This window comes from Cyprinus carpio, chromosome A6 (assembly GCF_018340385.1).
Source record: "Cyprinus carpio isolate SPL01 chromosome A6, ASM1834038v1, whole genome shotgun sequence".
NCBI lineage: Eukaryota > Metazoa > Chordata > Actinopteri > Cypriniformes > Cyprinidae > Cyprinus > Cyprinus carpio.
The window spans coordinates 24654116-24669687 of NC_056577.1; the positions used below are offsets into that span (position 1 = coordinate 24654116).

At 35.6% G+C, this 15572-nt stretch overlaps 1 protein-coding gene across 2 annotated transcripts; it reads left to right on the forward strand.

The window, feature by feature from the left end:
* Window positions 1-3230: 3230 nt before the first annotated feature.
* On the forward strand, window positions 3231-15572 carry LOC109054464 (FYVE, RhoGEF and PH domain-containing protein 5-like). Of its 2 annotated transcripts, none has more exons than XM_042758598.1 (21): window positions 3231-3454; window positions 4655-6986; window positions 7469-7574; window positions 7656-7713; window positions 7864-7895; window positions 8023-8129; window positions 8236-8356; window positions 8625-8703; window positions 8853-8903; window positions 9520-9578; window positions 9705-9776; window positions 9904-9972; window positions 11079-11162; window positions 12085-12164; window positions 12253-12346; window positions 12449-12586; window positions 13276-13378; window positions 13478-13587; window positions 13938-14060; window positions 14145-14287; window positions 14842-15572. In XM_042758598.1, exons 2-21 carry the CDS (start codon window positions 4804-4806, stop codon window positions 14876-14878), a joined length of 3849 nt encoding a protein of 1282 aa, XP_042614532.1. In that variant the 5' UTR covers window positions 3231-3454; window positions 4655-4803; the 3' UTR covers window positions 14879-15572. The 2 variants fall into 2 exon arrangements, with proteins under 2 accessions (XP_042614532.1, XP_042614533.1); XM_042758599.1 differs by having other exon boundaries at window positions 13276-13369.

Below are 15572 nucleotides of genomic sequence, written 5' to 3' on the forward strand. Positions count from 1 at the left end.
GTGGAGGATGGTGATGACGGAGCATTTATGTATGGTGCTTCTGTTATGTGTATGTGCCTGTAATTGTCTGAGTGACTATTACTCAGTTCTTGGAGTGTCTCACTCAGCATCTTCAAGAGAGATCAAGAAAGCATTTCACAAGCTTGCCCTTAAACACCATCCTGATAGGAACCAAAGCCCAAATGCACAGCAGACATTCACACACATTGCCAGGGGTGTCGGACTGGGGGTAAAACCAGTACTGATTACCAGGGCCCCAAAGGAATAGAGAGCCCTTGAAAAGTCTGGAATATTTATTTTACCTGGATATTTTCATGGGGGGGGGGGGGGGGGGGGCATGGATGGGGGGGGGGGGGGGGGATATGGGGGTTAATCAGGACTGCCTATGCATAGGGCCCGGAATCTTGTGCAACGCCCCTGCACATTGCTCAGGGTGTGTTTGGATGTAAAAGTGTACTTTCAAAAAATAAATAAATAAATAAATATTAACAACCTAACTGAAGTATTTTATGATTAATTTTGTTAATTTTCCCCCTTAGACTATGAGGTGCTGTTTGACAGAGAGAAGAAACGAATCTATGATCAAATGGACCACCTAACTAACCCTGTTCAGGACCGAAAGAGAGAGTTCAAGAAAGATGAAAATGATCGGTAAAGGGACGTTTCATAGTAAAATGGGTTTCCAGCATTTTAGTTTAGGTTTGTGTATTTTGGTCAGTAATAAGTTGTAATTTTATTTATATTTATTAATTACATAAATTCAAATTGTTTTTAAAATGCTTGTGCACATTTATCTTGCTGCTGTTTGTTAAATAAAACTTTAAATTAAACAAAAAAATCTCTGCATAATTGTCATTATTCTGTAGAGAACTGCCCTTTGAGAGCTGACAAATAAAAAGGTTATTTTAACCTGAAGTATAATTTGTTTTTGTATTAAATAATTCTAAGAACATTCATTTCCAAGAATAGCACCCTTCAGGGATTCTCCAGTATGAGACTTAGGTTAAAAAAGATTATGAGCAACTGTTTTTTTTTTCTTCTTCTTCGTTTTATCAACATTACATTTCATAGATCTTGATTTGTTGGCTTTTAACACAGTTAAGCTTTACCTAAACTGCACATTACGTGCTGCAAATAACTATGTTTTCTGAAATTATGAACCATAAAATGTTAAAAACCATAAAATGTTTGTTTTCAGGTGATATCTCCTTGTGTCAGTTCCTCAACTTTTCTCTTCTTAATGATTGGAGTATTTAGAAACATCTCTCAATATTGACAAGTGTTGCTTCATTGCTGGTATAAAACAGAATTCTCCAGTCAGAGCTGATGCATTAGCTAAAATACAATATTTATGGTGATATCCTGCTTCAACACATATCAATATTGACTGGTAAACATTCACGTTTGCAATGAAAATTGAACACATACTGAATATGATCAAAAGGACTGATGCGCAGATAACACACAATCCTTGATAAATGTGCTCAGCATTTCCTGCTTGAACTGGAAAGGGTGGAGTGTTCAGGGTGTTTCTTCCCTTCTTTGTTCAAATGATGAACAGTGATTTTGTGTCAGTGTGTTTGCCTCCACCATTAGTGTGTTTTTGTGTGCATGTGTATGTGTCCGTACTTAACATTTGTTTACAGCAGGTTTGCTAACTGCTTAATTTAGCCTGATGACTACAAACCTGGGTGAGTCAGACACTGCAAATCCTCTGTGTGCCAGTGAGATACCACCTCCCTCTTGTTCTAGGCTTTTTTTTTAAGTTTTTTTTTTTTTTGACTGAATGAAGAGGTAGGCCTACCAGAATTACACATTCAGGTTATGACTAACTACAACACTTTCAGGGTGCTGAGCCTATGTGCGGTAATATGAATCAAGGATAAGAAGTGTAGAGGAGAAGAGGATTTCGTAAAAAAATTTCCGCCTTTGTTCAGTAGCCATTGCATATCCAAAAGTATCATCCTGGAGATCTCAATATTATATTTTAGAAGAAATAAAGGCATAAAATTTGGATGTTGGATAACGAATACACCATGTATGATGTGATCCAGCGTGTTATGTACTTTCCTATTTTCTTCTTGTTCATCACAAGTTTGTGACAGTGATTTGCTAAAATCTGGAAGAAATTATAAAGAAAACATTTCTGAATCCCATTCATGCTGCAATAAAGTTGCAAATAGGTAAATAGTCTAATACAGAAGCTCATCTCACAAAATGTCCATCTAAATACACAAGTTTCAGCACTCAATACCCAGGATATTACCCCACAAAAATTCTTAGAAATAAGATGGACAACTGTATACAAACTATAGCAAATAACATTACAGTATATAAAATAAGTATTAAGGTAAAGTTAGGTATAAGTCTTAGGTTTGACGTAGGTTGTTTAACTCTTTCATTGTACTCTTCTCCTGGAAAACTGAATGTTCAACCCAGGCTAAACTCAGGCTAGAGACGTTTGAGGAAGGAAGCATATTTCTGTAGTGTTGTTGGGGAAAGGTCATGGCCTTATTTAAGCCTATAGAAAAGGCTTCCTACTATAAATCACAAATGTAAAAATAACAGTTGCAGATTTTGCTCCTGGATTAACTCTCTGGTCACTTCACATGATGCAACTGAAGTTAACATCAACAAACAAATGATGCTAGACCTTTCCTCAGTGCTAGTTTTTCTGCATTCACTTCACTGATCTAATCTGAATGTCAAACTAAAAGCTTGTGTGATTGTGTGTGTGTGTGTGTGTGTGTGTGTACAGGTTTTTCTACACTGGTGGGGACTTGTGTGTGTGTTTTGGTGCATTATGAATGCTTTGTATTACTGTTTTTACTATTGTCACTAGGGACAAGTTAATAGAAAATCGAATATTAGAACAGAATTTTCTCCATGCCTGCTCTTTGGATGTCTGTTGTTTATGCAGGATAAGATATTTCCTGTAATGCAAACCTCTGAAGGCCATACTGCCCTGAAATAGCTTTGACCAAAGTCCAGTTTCTGTTTAATATTTATTTTATATATTTATTATATTCATATTGTGTGAGAGATATAGAGAAAATCTCTATATAAAGTCTCTCTTAGATCTGTGTGCTCCTGAACTAAGAGGCCAAATTTATACAGACTCTCTCTCTCTATATATATACATAAAAAAGAGAAAACCTTCGCCTTGATTTAAAGACTCCTGTTTTTGCTTTTTGTCCTGACGCCCTTTCCTCAGGAAGTCAAGGCGAAGTCTCGTCCGTGAGTGCGTGTGCGCGCGCTCGTGCTCGTGCTGAGCGCCTGCTGTCCTGGACTGCTGTTATAACGCAAAATGAAGTAAGAGAAGTAGTTGATATATAATCTCATGTTATAATCTTGTGTAATTCCTGGATTACGACATCGTGTTCAAATGAATTTGGCCCGTCATTGCCGTACGTATCTGTCTCAGATACTAGATGATGTTCGACAATGAGCGCAGGTGAGTTTTTAACGGGCTAGTGTGGTAACGAAAACCAAGTATGGTAACTTTATTTAGAAAACGAGAATACGTGTCTGTGGGGAATTTAAATGTCTTAAAGTATGTGAAGTAGTATTGAATTTAGAGTAGCCCATTTTCGATATTTTAGTGCACTTTTAGTTTTTTTCCCCCCCAAGAAATCCACTTTGTCATTGTATTATATGGAGTAATTTACATCTAGTCTGATTATACTGATTAGATATTTAAATATTTTTAAAGATTCTGTTTGCGCCTAACATATGTAGCCTACAAAGTTACAATGCGGTAAACCAAAATGCCATTGCCAGCACTGTTTTGAGCGAAAAAAAATTTCTTATGAGAATGTTTCTTCAGCTATGAGCACTTTTGACCAGTGGGCGTAATATGTAATATGTTTTTGAAGACATTAACATAACACTCTTTCCACCATAAGCTGTGTTCGAAATCCTGTAGTGGAAATAACAGTAGCTATGTATCGTAAATGTATCGTAAACTTACAATACACTAGCCTATTTAAATACTTTATTTCACTTCACTTTGTGTAGATCATAATTTATTTTTATGATGGATTTAGTTTAACTTTGAAAATGTAGGTCTGTGACCATGGTAAAAATAAAATAGGCTATATATATACTTAAAAGGCAAAAGTATATAATATGCGATTAAAACGGGTGGACCGTTTTTACTGTGACCCTATAAAATAAAGCCAAGCGTTTAAATCTGTCGAGTTAATGAAAATTAACCGCTTTTCAAACACCTTATAATATGTTTATACAATTGTGTTTATCATTATGTGATATCCGATGTCCAGTTTTTATTGTAAATTTCATTTTTTTAATATACTATATTTTACGCATAGTTGGAGTCTGTATAATTCATCTGTAAATAGAAAATCTTAACTCATAAACCACCCTGAAAAAAAACATTTCATTTAGAATTTGATTGTAAACTTCTAGTAAAACAATTACAAAGAAATGGTAAGCAACACTTTGAATAAAACATGAAATTTTGAAGTGTTATGACAGAAATAGTTTTTTATTTTTCCAACAATCAAAGAAATTATTATTTTTCCAGTGCAGATGGAATTATTTTTTAATGCCCTGAATTGTTACAATGTTCACAATGCTACTCTCCAGCAAAAACTGTTTTTGTAATTATTAATATTTTATTATTGTGTTTCAGGAGCATCCCCTGCAGAGGACACTTCCAGGCTGAGCCTCTTTTAAAGGGGAAATGTCAACCACCTATTCCTGAATAATTCTAGGATATTCAAGAACCCAAACCAAAAATTGCATCCAAACCAAGAAAACATCTCCAGCATCAACTCAAACATGTACTTCAATATGCGTCACACTAACAAAAGCCTAAGGCCTTCAAACTCAAGAGAGCATATGACGGAAATGCATAGAAATATAGTTCTGGAACAGAAGGGGTCACAAGAGAGGAAGACAGAGAAAATAATACATATGGAAAAGACAATGCAAGTAGAAGAGACAGAACCAGATGTTATTTTGGAACAGGGAGATGAGTTAGGATGCGGGGATGAGTTAGCACAGGGAATTGATTTAGATTTTGTGGAGGGTTTAGAAGAAGGTGAGACATTTAAGTCAGAGGATGAGGAAGAGTCGATGGACCTTCTCTCTGATTCATGCAGTAAGAGAGACATGGACGATAATATAGAGACCGAGCAGATTGAAGTAGAGGACACTGGAATGATAGCATGGAGACTGTCTAAAAATGGTGTATCAACATCACATAAAAGATCTAATGATGTTCACTTGGCTTCTAATGCAGTTTATGGATGCACTGCGCGCACAGACAGATTCCTGTATGATGAAATTTGCATAAATAAAACTTTCATTGAAGCATTTTACCCAAATGGTACTCTTCCAGACAGAATGTTTTCAAGTGAAGAAGACATAGATGGGATGTTTCCCGATATCTGTGATGCAGGCGAGGCGTTAGCAGACAAAGATGGACTTTCCGAGTGTGACTTTTTTGAACAAATGGAACCTCTCCAAATTACAGAAACAGAGGACAATGCCAATGGAGATGTTATAATGCTTACTTTGGAGGAGGGAATGAATGGCTCTGATTTGTCTTCAACTTCCATTGAGGAAGAGGATGATGAAATACAGTTAGAAAAAGAGCAAATGGTTGAAAAAAAAAAATATTATTTATCGGATGACAGTGCATCTCAGGATTCTTCAGCTGCTATTAACTCTCCAGACTGTCCTTCATCAAACAGTGGAGGTGAAACTCTCCTTGAGTCCGATCTGACTTCTTTTTCAAATTCTTCTTCTTCCTCTCAGCCATTTTTTATATCTGGCTCTGAAATGGTCTCAGATGATGATGTAGCAGATGCAAATCACAACTACTGTAGCAAATATGTGGTTAACCATGATGAAGCCATACCTAGCACATTAAATCTTGATGCCATCAACGCCTTCTCACTCATTCAACAGCAACCTGAGAGCCAAGGCCAAAGTTTACAAGAAAATCAAGAAGAAGAGAGCGTTGGGGAAGAACAAGAAGAAGAAGAAGAAGGGGTTGCAAGTGACCACTTGAGTAGAACTGAGGGAGAAGACCTCACAGAAGATCATGTGTATGAAGAAACAGAGCCAAAAATCCAAGCTAAAGACTTCCTTCGGAACTTGATGACTCGCTCTATATCTGTGGAAACCCCCAGGAAGAGAGTTGACCTAATGAGTAGCCCTGCAACAGGAAATAGGCGGCTTCTGCTACACCCAGGCTCCTTCTATACAGATCAGTGTTTCATCGGAGATAGTAGACCTGCACTGACAGGCTCATTGGGATGTCTTTCACAAGGCACCTCAAAATTAGCTAATGTCACTCAAGTTGATATACCACCCCCTTTTGAACTTGCATCCATCACAAAACGACCAATCAGAAAAAGCTCTCCATCCCTCCCAAACGAAGTCACCGCTTCTAGCAAGAAGCCTGATTTTGGGTTCAAGCGATACCTTCTGCCATTACGATTCCTTAGGAAATCAGATCGTAAAAGCGTGATGGATAATCGCTCAGTCTCCTCCAGGTCCTCGTCTGAGTCAAGTCCGCAAGGGTCATGCAAACGCTTGGACTTTATCAGGCATAACATTGGCAGCCCGGATTTGCAGAGCACTCTAGATTGCATGCCATCTATGTCCCCATCTTCCTTTGTCTTTCAAAAGAATAGACAAAAACAGGGACTTAACTTCACCCTTAATAATGATTTGGCTTCAAGCACCATTTCTATGGAACTAGGCTCCCTTTTTGAGCCCCATCCCCTTTCCAAACCACGATCTTTTTCATCTCCCAATACAGACTCTTCAGATTATGAGAACGTTCAAAATGCAGCTTCTCATTATGAGAATGTGCAAATTCGCCTCCTGAATCCAGTCATTCATAGTCAACGAAATCAGAGTTCAGCGAGTGATACTGATGGTTATGTGGATATGAGCAGTCTGCCGGGCTTCCAGGGCAAAAGTCAGCCATTTGATCAAGAAACAGATAGGTACAATTGTTTATAAATTGATGTATTGTTTAATTATATTTATATTATTAATATGAAGCTCAGGATTAGAGAAAATCTAGTTTAGAGAAACTAGACACTATAAACAGCATAAAAAGTTGCAATCATAAGCAGATGTGTTATTTAACATATCAAAAGCTTGAAGGGCAATTCTCAGGTAAATCTCAGCCATATGAATGCATGTTAGATCTATTGTATTAATCTAATAATATAATGTTCAAACAAACTTAATTTCGTCCAGTGATTTTTAAAAGGTGTTTTGACATTTTACAACCTGAACATTTTAGAAAAATGAATTTACATAGACTAATGATATAATACAATTCTTACATTACTTAGATGTGCATATTACTTAGATTAGTCCTTAAAAGCTCAACGTATTACATTCCTGATAACTAAGGGTCTGTGTAGTTTATTTATTTATTTTGTGAATGTCTCCTGATTGTACTTCCTCTGTTATTTAGCCTCTACACTTTCTGTTCTCCTAATGTGAGACAAGATGAAACAGTGGGTGTGTCTGTGGGTGTTGCTTGTACACAAGAGAAAAAGACCAAGGCATCTGACAAACTGGTAAGCTTATTATGAATGTTTCTATGTGTCTTGCAGAGATTTGTTTTAATTTATTATAACTCAGTTGCCATTTTATTTTAGAGTGTCAACTGTTCCAGGGCTTTCTATAGTGCCAAAGAGCTTCTGGATAGTGAGGCCCAGTAAGTCTTAATGAGCAGATTGGCAGAAATTAATTTCATCATTGATAAAACAGTTTCTATTTCGTGGGTGTAAGTTTGTATTTGAAAAATGTATGAATTGAATAGAGATAGCTATATTATTATGACCATGCTTCTTTTTTCTTCATTTTAACATGTTAAGACTTTACAGCTTCTCTGTGAGGTGGGTGATTTATATTGTTTCTCACTGACATTGTGTGTAGATTTCATTAGAAAAAGAGTTGTGTGGAATCAGAAAAATAGTGATGAAGGTGAACTCTCTTATTTTTTCCCTCACCTTCACACAATAGTCAGTTGAAGCGGATGAGAGGATAATGACAGTGTGGACAAAGCTACCTGATATTTATACTCTCCACCAAAGTATCCACACTTTACTGGAGACTCGCTTAAAAGAATGGTAAGAGACTCTCACCCACAAACATGCATGTGCGTATGCTACCTTCAATTGTTTATCATCCACAAATAATGTCCACCTGTTTTCTGCATTTCACTCCACTCATCAGGGGTCAGAATGAAAGCATTGCTGAAATCATCCTGGCAAAGAAGAAAGAGTTTTCCATTTTCTCTTCTTACATCAGTCATTATGATGAAAAATTGAATTATCTGGAGCACATACAAAGCACAGTAAGGGACTTGTGATGTTTGTTTTCACTGATGGACAACTTTAACTGAACCAAATCTATTCTTGTTATTAGGCATATCCATCAGCCTGCCACTATCATTTAGTACATGTGTTCTAACTGTTCTATGTGATTTGAGTGTGTGCGTTTTGTATTGTATGATTACATGTAAATGTGTTTTAGATGTGTGTTCAGTTACTAAGATGGCATGTATTTAAATATGTATCTATGTTATACACATTACATACTGTAGCGTGTGTTTTGTATCTCAGCTACCAGATGCAGTGACCCTAAAAAAGCAGTTGCTGCAGGTCATTGTGCGCATCCTGCAGTACCGTATGCTGCTAACAGGTGACTTCTAAATACGTTTTAACTAAGAAATTTATATCCTTATTAACTCTTATCAATTTAAATATTTTTAAATGTTTTTCTGGAATTCTTATACCAAGACCTGTAGTATTGCTTAATATTGCTTTATTTTTGTGTTTTTTTTCTAACAGATTACCTGAACAACCTCTCACCAGACTCCAAAGAGTTTGAAAATACACAAGGTATACAACTGCAGCATTACTCACAGACAAAAGTATCGTATAAGCTTACACTTTTTTTCTTATCTTGTTTTTTTTTTCAGTGTCTCTAGGAATACAGTAAATGCGGAAGCCATTTTAATTGCCTAAATTAGTTTTCATCAATATAAGAAACTGATGTTTGATTCTTATCTTGACATTATTACAAACAAAACCTTTGGTCTTATCTCTCAGTGTGTATAATTGATTTGCCTAGGCAGCATATCTCTGATCTTCTACATAGTTTCACAAAAGGCAAATGACCTTTGACCCCATCATGGATTTTCAATAATCTTTTTAAACAAGCCTTTCTGCATCATTTATATATGAGGATAATTTATTTATGAGGTGCTGCTGTAAGAGAGTATCTGTTTGTAAGAGAGGATGTTCTGTGAAGTTCTGCAGTGGGACCTAATATAAATTTATTTGAATCATTTTTCTAATGATTGTGTAATTATAATATATGAAGTTTTTAATAATGTTATTGAGATGGTCTTTTTCACGGAATATTAAATATATTCAATATTTATGTTTGTTGAAAATGTACATGTATTAAATATTAAATCTGTCCCTCTCTAACTATTACTGTCTTTCCCCTCAGATACTTTGGTTGTGGTCTCAGATATTGCTCATCATGTTAATGACAGCCTTAAGAATGGAGTGAGTATGTGATTGTTTGCCTAATATGCTTACAGACAGTCTATGCGTGTGGAACCAAGGCAGTATGTGTTAATGACACTGCTGTATCATGTAAGGCAATCTTTGCATTATTTTTCTCTCTGTCAGGCGGATCTCCTGCGTTTGGTCCATATTGAACACAGTGTTCTGGGTCTGACAGATCTCATACAGCCTGGGAGAGTGAGAATTCAATGGCTTACTGATCACATATCCCTCATCCAATTAAATTTTCTGAATTTTTATAAATTATTAGGGATTTTAAAGCAGTAATGATGAGAAAGGTTCTCTATCTGTATCTGTGCCCTAGGTGTTTGTGAAAGAGGGCACCTTGATGAAAGTCAGCAGAAAGTGCAAGCAGCCACGTCACCTTTTTTTGGTATGTGATTGTATTTAATTTACATACATTTTTCAACTTAATTATCAAAGATTCAACTTTTTTTCTTTTTTTTTTTTGAACAAAGGTTTTAGAGTTTGTATGACTTTTAATAGCTGAGATGAGATTGTCAAAGTTGAGCACGCAAGAGAGACACAGTTGTTTTCTTTCTGTATAGTCTCTAGTGTCTCTCCTTTGTGTTTGTGGGCTATTTTACTTGTTTTTAAAGTTTCCTGACAGGATGTTGGTCTGTGTGTGTTTATGTCTACATCTGCTATTGTTATTGCTGTGCTGTTCTCACCCCAGAATAAGTCTGTAGGATCGGGGGCAAAGCAGTGTGTTAAGATCACAGAACAGGTTGTGACAGGATGGACGTGATATGGGCTGTCAGAAATACAGTATACTGTAGACTTTTCAGCCATATGGACAGTTGTGTGCTGAGACGGGCACGTGGCCCCCAGAGTGCTGAACTCAGATTTCCCTCATATTTTATTGCTTGAGTCTGTGGCATTTCTTATGCACCATTGATTAACATTTCAGAAGACAAAATATGCTGCCTTATCAGGCAGTATCTGATGGTAGGAAGGCATGTCTGAATCTAGTGTTTGCACAACGTCTTGTCTACAAAGATAAATTTTGGTTGTGTTTAGCTGTATAGATGTATTCTTCACTGTATATGCACAATAATCATAATGCAGAAATGATTTGGCAGTTGTTTGAACAAATAAACAAATACAGACGGAGTAACTGATGACTAATTTTTCAGTTTCCCAGAGAAATAAGTATCTTAGTCAATTAATATTCTCTTTGTTAACTCGGAGCTTAAATGCACGTTTGAGTTTGTTCTAAATCACTTTGTTATCACACCTTGTTGTAACAACCTGCCTTAATACAAACATTGCCTGTGGTCACTAACTGACAGAGCAGTGATGCAGCAAAGCAACTTCTGGTCAAAACCAATGTCATTGTGGCCCCCTTGTGGTGAACTTGTGACAGTGACCCACTCAGATTAACTGTTGTGGTATGCAAATATAAAAATTGTCAAAGTAATTTATTGTGCTTGTATGTTGTCAATGTTATGTATTTCTTTAACTTTTTTACATTTTTAGATGAATGACATAATGCTGTACACATATCCTCAGCAAGATGGCAAATACAGACTCATCAACAGATTACCTTTGGCAGGGATGGAGGTAAAGCTGACAGCATTCATGGACGCTTCTACGGTTTATTCATTCACAGTGATTCTTGGAAACCGTCTTCTCACTAATGCACCATATTTAGTGTTCAAGACACTAATTAAAAGTAGTGTGGTTATTTTTAACTAAACTAAAACTATTAAAAAACAGTTTTCATGAATTGAAAATAAAATATAAATATGAGGTATAAAACTAATTAGAAATGTTTGCGAAAAATTTGAAATGTTGGTCTGGCAACTAAATGAAATAAAATAAGTCTATGTTGAAGCACCTAAAATTTCTACAATAAAACGGAATAGAAAAATAAAATAAAGCTAATTAAAAAAAATTATATGATTAATGACTAAAGTTACTAAAACTTAAACTGAAATTAAAATAAAAACTGAAAATATAAAAATAAAAGCTTATTCAAAATATTGGGAAATACTATAATAGTATTTAAGTGCTTCTTAAATAACACGAGTTGAATGTATGCACGTAAAGCATTATTTATATAGCAACTTTTAAAACTGTTTACAAAGTGCTTTATAGAATACACATTAAAGTCATATAAATAGTAAAAACTAAAGTTAACAGTATAAGAAAATAAAATGCATAAAACAAAATGATGAGAATACACCTAAAATAATGAGAAAGGAAAATGTATAATACAATAGAATAAAATTGCAAGAAAATAGAATGCATAAAATATGGCAGATCATTCTCATCTTATTCTAGTTTGCATTTATTATATGTTTGAAAATGTTCAGAAATGTATATTTTATTTGTCTATTACTCATTTTTAAATCTTCTTTCATTTTCGCCTCTCCTCTTGTAGAACCTTAAGTGCCAATTCTTTTGAGGTCATTTCATTATCTGAACCCTGGACAGAGAGTGAATTATAATTAAATCTTTTTTCACTTTTTTTGTCTTATAGGTCAGCAAGCTACCTATAGAGAATGGTCAGAGTGCATTGAAGTTAGACGTGAAAGATATAAGCATCACTTTGTCTGCCAAGCAAGTGACATACACAAACTCAAACACTCACTCATACATATGTAGTGTATTTGTGCAGTTTGACTGATGCATGTGTTCCTGTGTGCAGCTCATGCATCGAACGGGACGGCTGGTTTGTTACACTGAATCGGACATTAGTGAATCTTGGCCCCGTATCAGGAGACCCAGTGGACTTTTTTGGGGTGAGGAAGCTTTAAATACAGTGTGATAAAATGTCAACACCTGAAAGAGTTGACATTTTGTTTCCTGTTGTGAAATTATACATTTGTGTACTTGTGTTTTAGTTAGTGGATGGTCCAGAGATGTGTCTCGGCGAGAATGCTCCTCCTCTGCTGTCTGTTTCCCAGGTGACAGTTTGCATGAACTGTCACTCACATTTCAGTCTTACAAACAGACGACATCACTGCCATGCCTGCGGCAAGGTACAAACACACTTAAAGGAATAGTTCACCTTAAAATGAAAATTTGCTGAAAATTTACTCACCCTCAGGCTATCCACGCTGTAGATGAGTTTGTTTCTTCATCAGAACAGATTTGGAGAAATTCTGTATTACATCACTTGCTCACCAGTGAATCCTCTTCAGTGAATGGGTCCATAATTCATAATGTCGCTTCCTCCAGTAAAAAAGTCCATACCCTGTTGTCCTCTCACAACAAAATCCGACATTTTTCTCTTGTAAACGGTGCTTGGTCTGTGCATATTTCTCTCCTGATTCAGACAAGATGGCTTTTTCACTGGAGAAAGCAATAATATGGAGTCAACAGTTTGAAGTTAAAAACCTCCTAATGGTGGATTTGTTTATTACAAGCACACAACAAGATATTAAAGGATGGACTGGAGTCATATGGATTACTTGTAGATTATTATGATGTTTTTACCAGCTGTTTGGACTCTCATTCTGACGGCACCCATTTACTGCATAGGATCCATTGGTGAGCAAATGATGAAATGTTACATTGCTCCAAATCTGTTCAGATGAAGAAATAAAACAAACTAATCTACTACTTGGATGACCTGAGGGTGAATACAATACTGCAAATTTTCATTTCGCATAGAGTACCACTCATAAGCTCTATTTATTCAGATTTTCTTATTTTATATTGCTTATAGGTTGTTTGCAGAGATTGTTGCAGGAACAAATTCCCGCTCAAATACATGAAGAACAGACGTGCCAAAGTGTGTGATCATTGTTACACTGAGCTGCGTAAGCATGGTACAACCACAATATCTTTCATTGATTTAAAGTAGTTTTGTTAATTAAACTTAGTAATGCTTGACTCTCCTCATAATTGTGTGTACCTTTTTTTAAAAGATGCTGCCACACTAACAGAGAGCTCCAGTCGACCTCTCTCTTCTGTCTTCCAAAACATTCATCCATCAAGTCTGTGGAAGAGCCGCAAAGGCCAACTGTCTTTTAACCAGGTATCCCATAACCTCTGGATTAATATCTTTGGACTAAATATTAGTCCAGTGAATCACTTTGTACTCTGATATAAATGTTTTGTTAACACATTTTTTGTCTACTGTATAAATGTCGTTGTTATGTTGTTCTTAGTAGTCGTTTATCATGTAGTAAGTCAAGAGCTAAAAGGTCATGAGTGCTATTAAAAGTGTTTTATTAAGTGTTGCTATTAAAAGAGTCTTATTTTAAAACCATTAAGATTTTTTGGCGTGGCATTATTTTAAAATAATTACATCCCTTTCAATTTTTATTCATTTTTATGTTTTATTTTTTCCTTTGAATTTGGGGTGAAACATCACATGTTGCCTAGGAGACAGTGTCCGAGGGGGTGATGAGTGGAACCCTGCAGAGATGCAGGAACAGCAAGAGAAGCTGGAGAAGCCTGTGGTTCCTCCTAAAAGATAAAGTTCTCTACACATACCCACAGCCTGAGGTAATGCACACAGTCACTTTTTTCCTCACATTAACTTGCAACATGCAGCTCCTAATCTCTCCATATGTCGTCTTCTTTTATATAGAGAGGGTTGCATGCGAGACCCTCCCTCTGTTGGGTTTCTCTGTGAGGTCAGAGGTTGAAGGGGAGAGCAGCATGTTTCAGCTATACAACAAAAGCACTCTCTTCTATACTTTCAGAGCCATGGACAGTCACATTGCACAGAGGTAAAAACACATATTACATGCACACAATACATTATATAGCCATTTATAATGTGTACATATAGCATTGTGGTTAGTAATATTTAAAAAAAAAAGTGATTATTACTTTTATTCAGCAAGGATTCATTAAATTGATCTGGCAGTAAAGATGTTTACATTGTTACAGAATATTTCAAATACATGCTGTTCTTTTGAACTTGCTATTTATCTAAGCAACCTGAAAAATGTATCACCATTTCAAAAATATTAAGCAGCACAACTGTTGATAATAATAAGAAATGTTTTTTGAGCACCAAATCAATACATTAAAATGATTTCTGAAGGATCTGAATATCTAGCTTTGAAATCACAAGAATATATTACATTTTAAAATACATTTAAGAAAATCTAATAAAGTTTGTAATAATTCACAATATTACTGTTTTACTGTATTTTTATCAAATAAATACAGCTTTTTGCGCATAAAAGACTTTTTTCTAAAATATGAAAACATTATATAAATATATATTACTGTATGTTCTGCTATTACATAATATGAAAATTCTGTTCTGTTCTAGGTGGGTCAATGCCATGGAAGAGGCTACAGTCCTGTAGCATCAGCCATCCTGCTTTTGTCTTCTCATAGGAGCAATTAAATCTGTTATTGATCATTCAAGAGCAATGCATTTTCACATCACATTCAAAAATCACTACTTCTGTGTGACTGGGAGTGTAATCAACCATCCCTACGCTAATGTGACGCAACAGGCATATTTTTGAAACACCAAGGGAACAAAATGCTCACACTCAAACATTTATTTTGTGCCAAATACTTCTTCTAAAGACACACTTTAAACGGCACACTGTAGCACTTCCAGCTGTCATTTACATAAGAACATTTTAGAACCAGTGAGATGTTGCTTAACTTAACCGTTATACAATGCAATAATATATTATGCAATACCCCAGAGCACTAAAATATATTAGGACTATTTCTATATATGGGAATTGGTATGAGTTTGAGCCCATTGTGTTCAGTTAATGCCATTTGCTTGATGTCCTCTGATGTCTGGATTACATTTCCTTGTATACTGCTGTCAGTCATTTGGACAATGACTTCTACAACAATCAGAAAGAGTAATTTTAGATTGAGTATTTAGCAACTGAGCTGGTATTCTCGTTGCACTTGATGATGTAATGTTTAATTTACTTACCTTTTGTCCAAACTGCCAATCTGTTCACTTGCCATATTATAATTACAATATGAGGGCTTAATTCATATTAAAGATGAATGTATAAGTAGTTAGAA

Bases quoted from the DNA above. Each gene is read 5' to 3' on its own strand.
- LOC109054464 (XM_042758598.1), top strand. From the start codon at position 4,804: ATGTACTTCAATATGCGTCACACTAACAAAAGCCTAAGGCCTTCAAAC. The intron at 9,579-9,704 runs GTGAGTATGTGA...TCTCTCTGTCAG, and splicing joins ATGACAGCCTTAAGAATGGA to GCGGATCTCCTGCGTTTGGT. The intron at 14,288-14,841 runs GTAAAAACACAT...GTTCTGTTCTAG, and splicing joins GACAGTCACATTGCACAGAG to GTGGGTCAATGCCATGGAAG.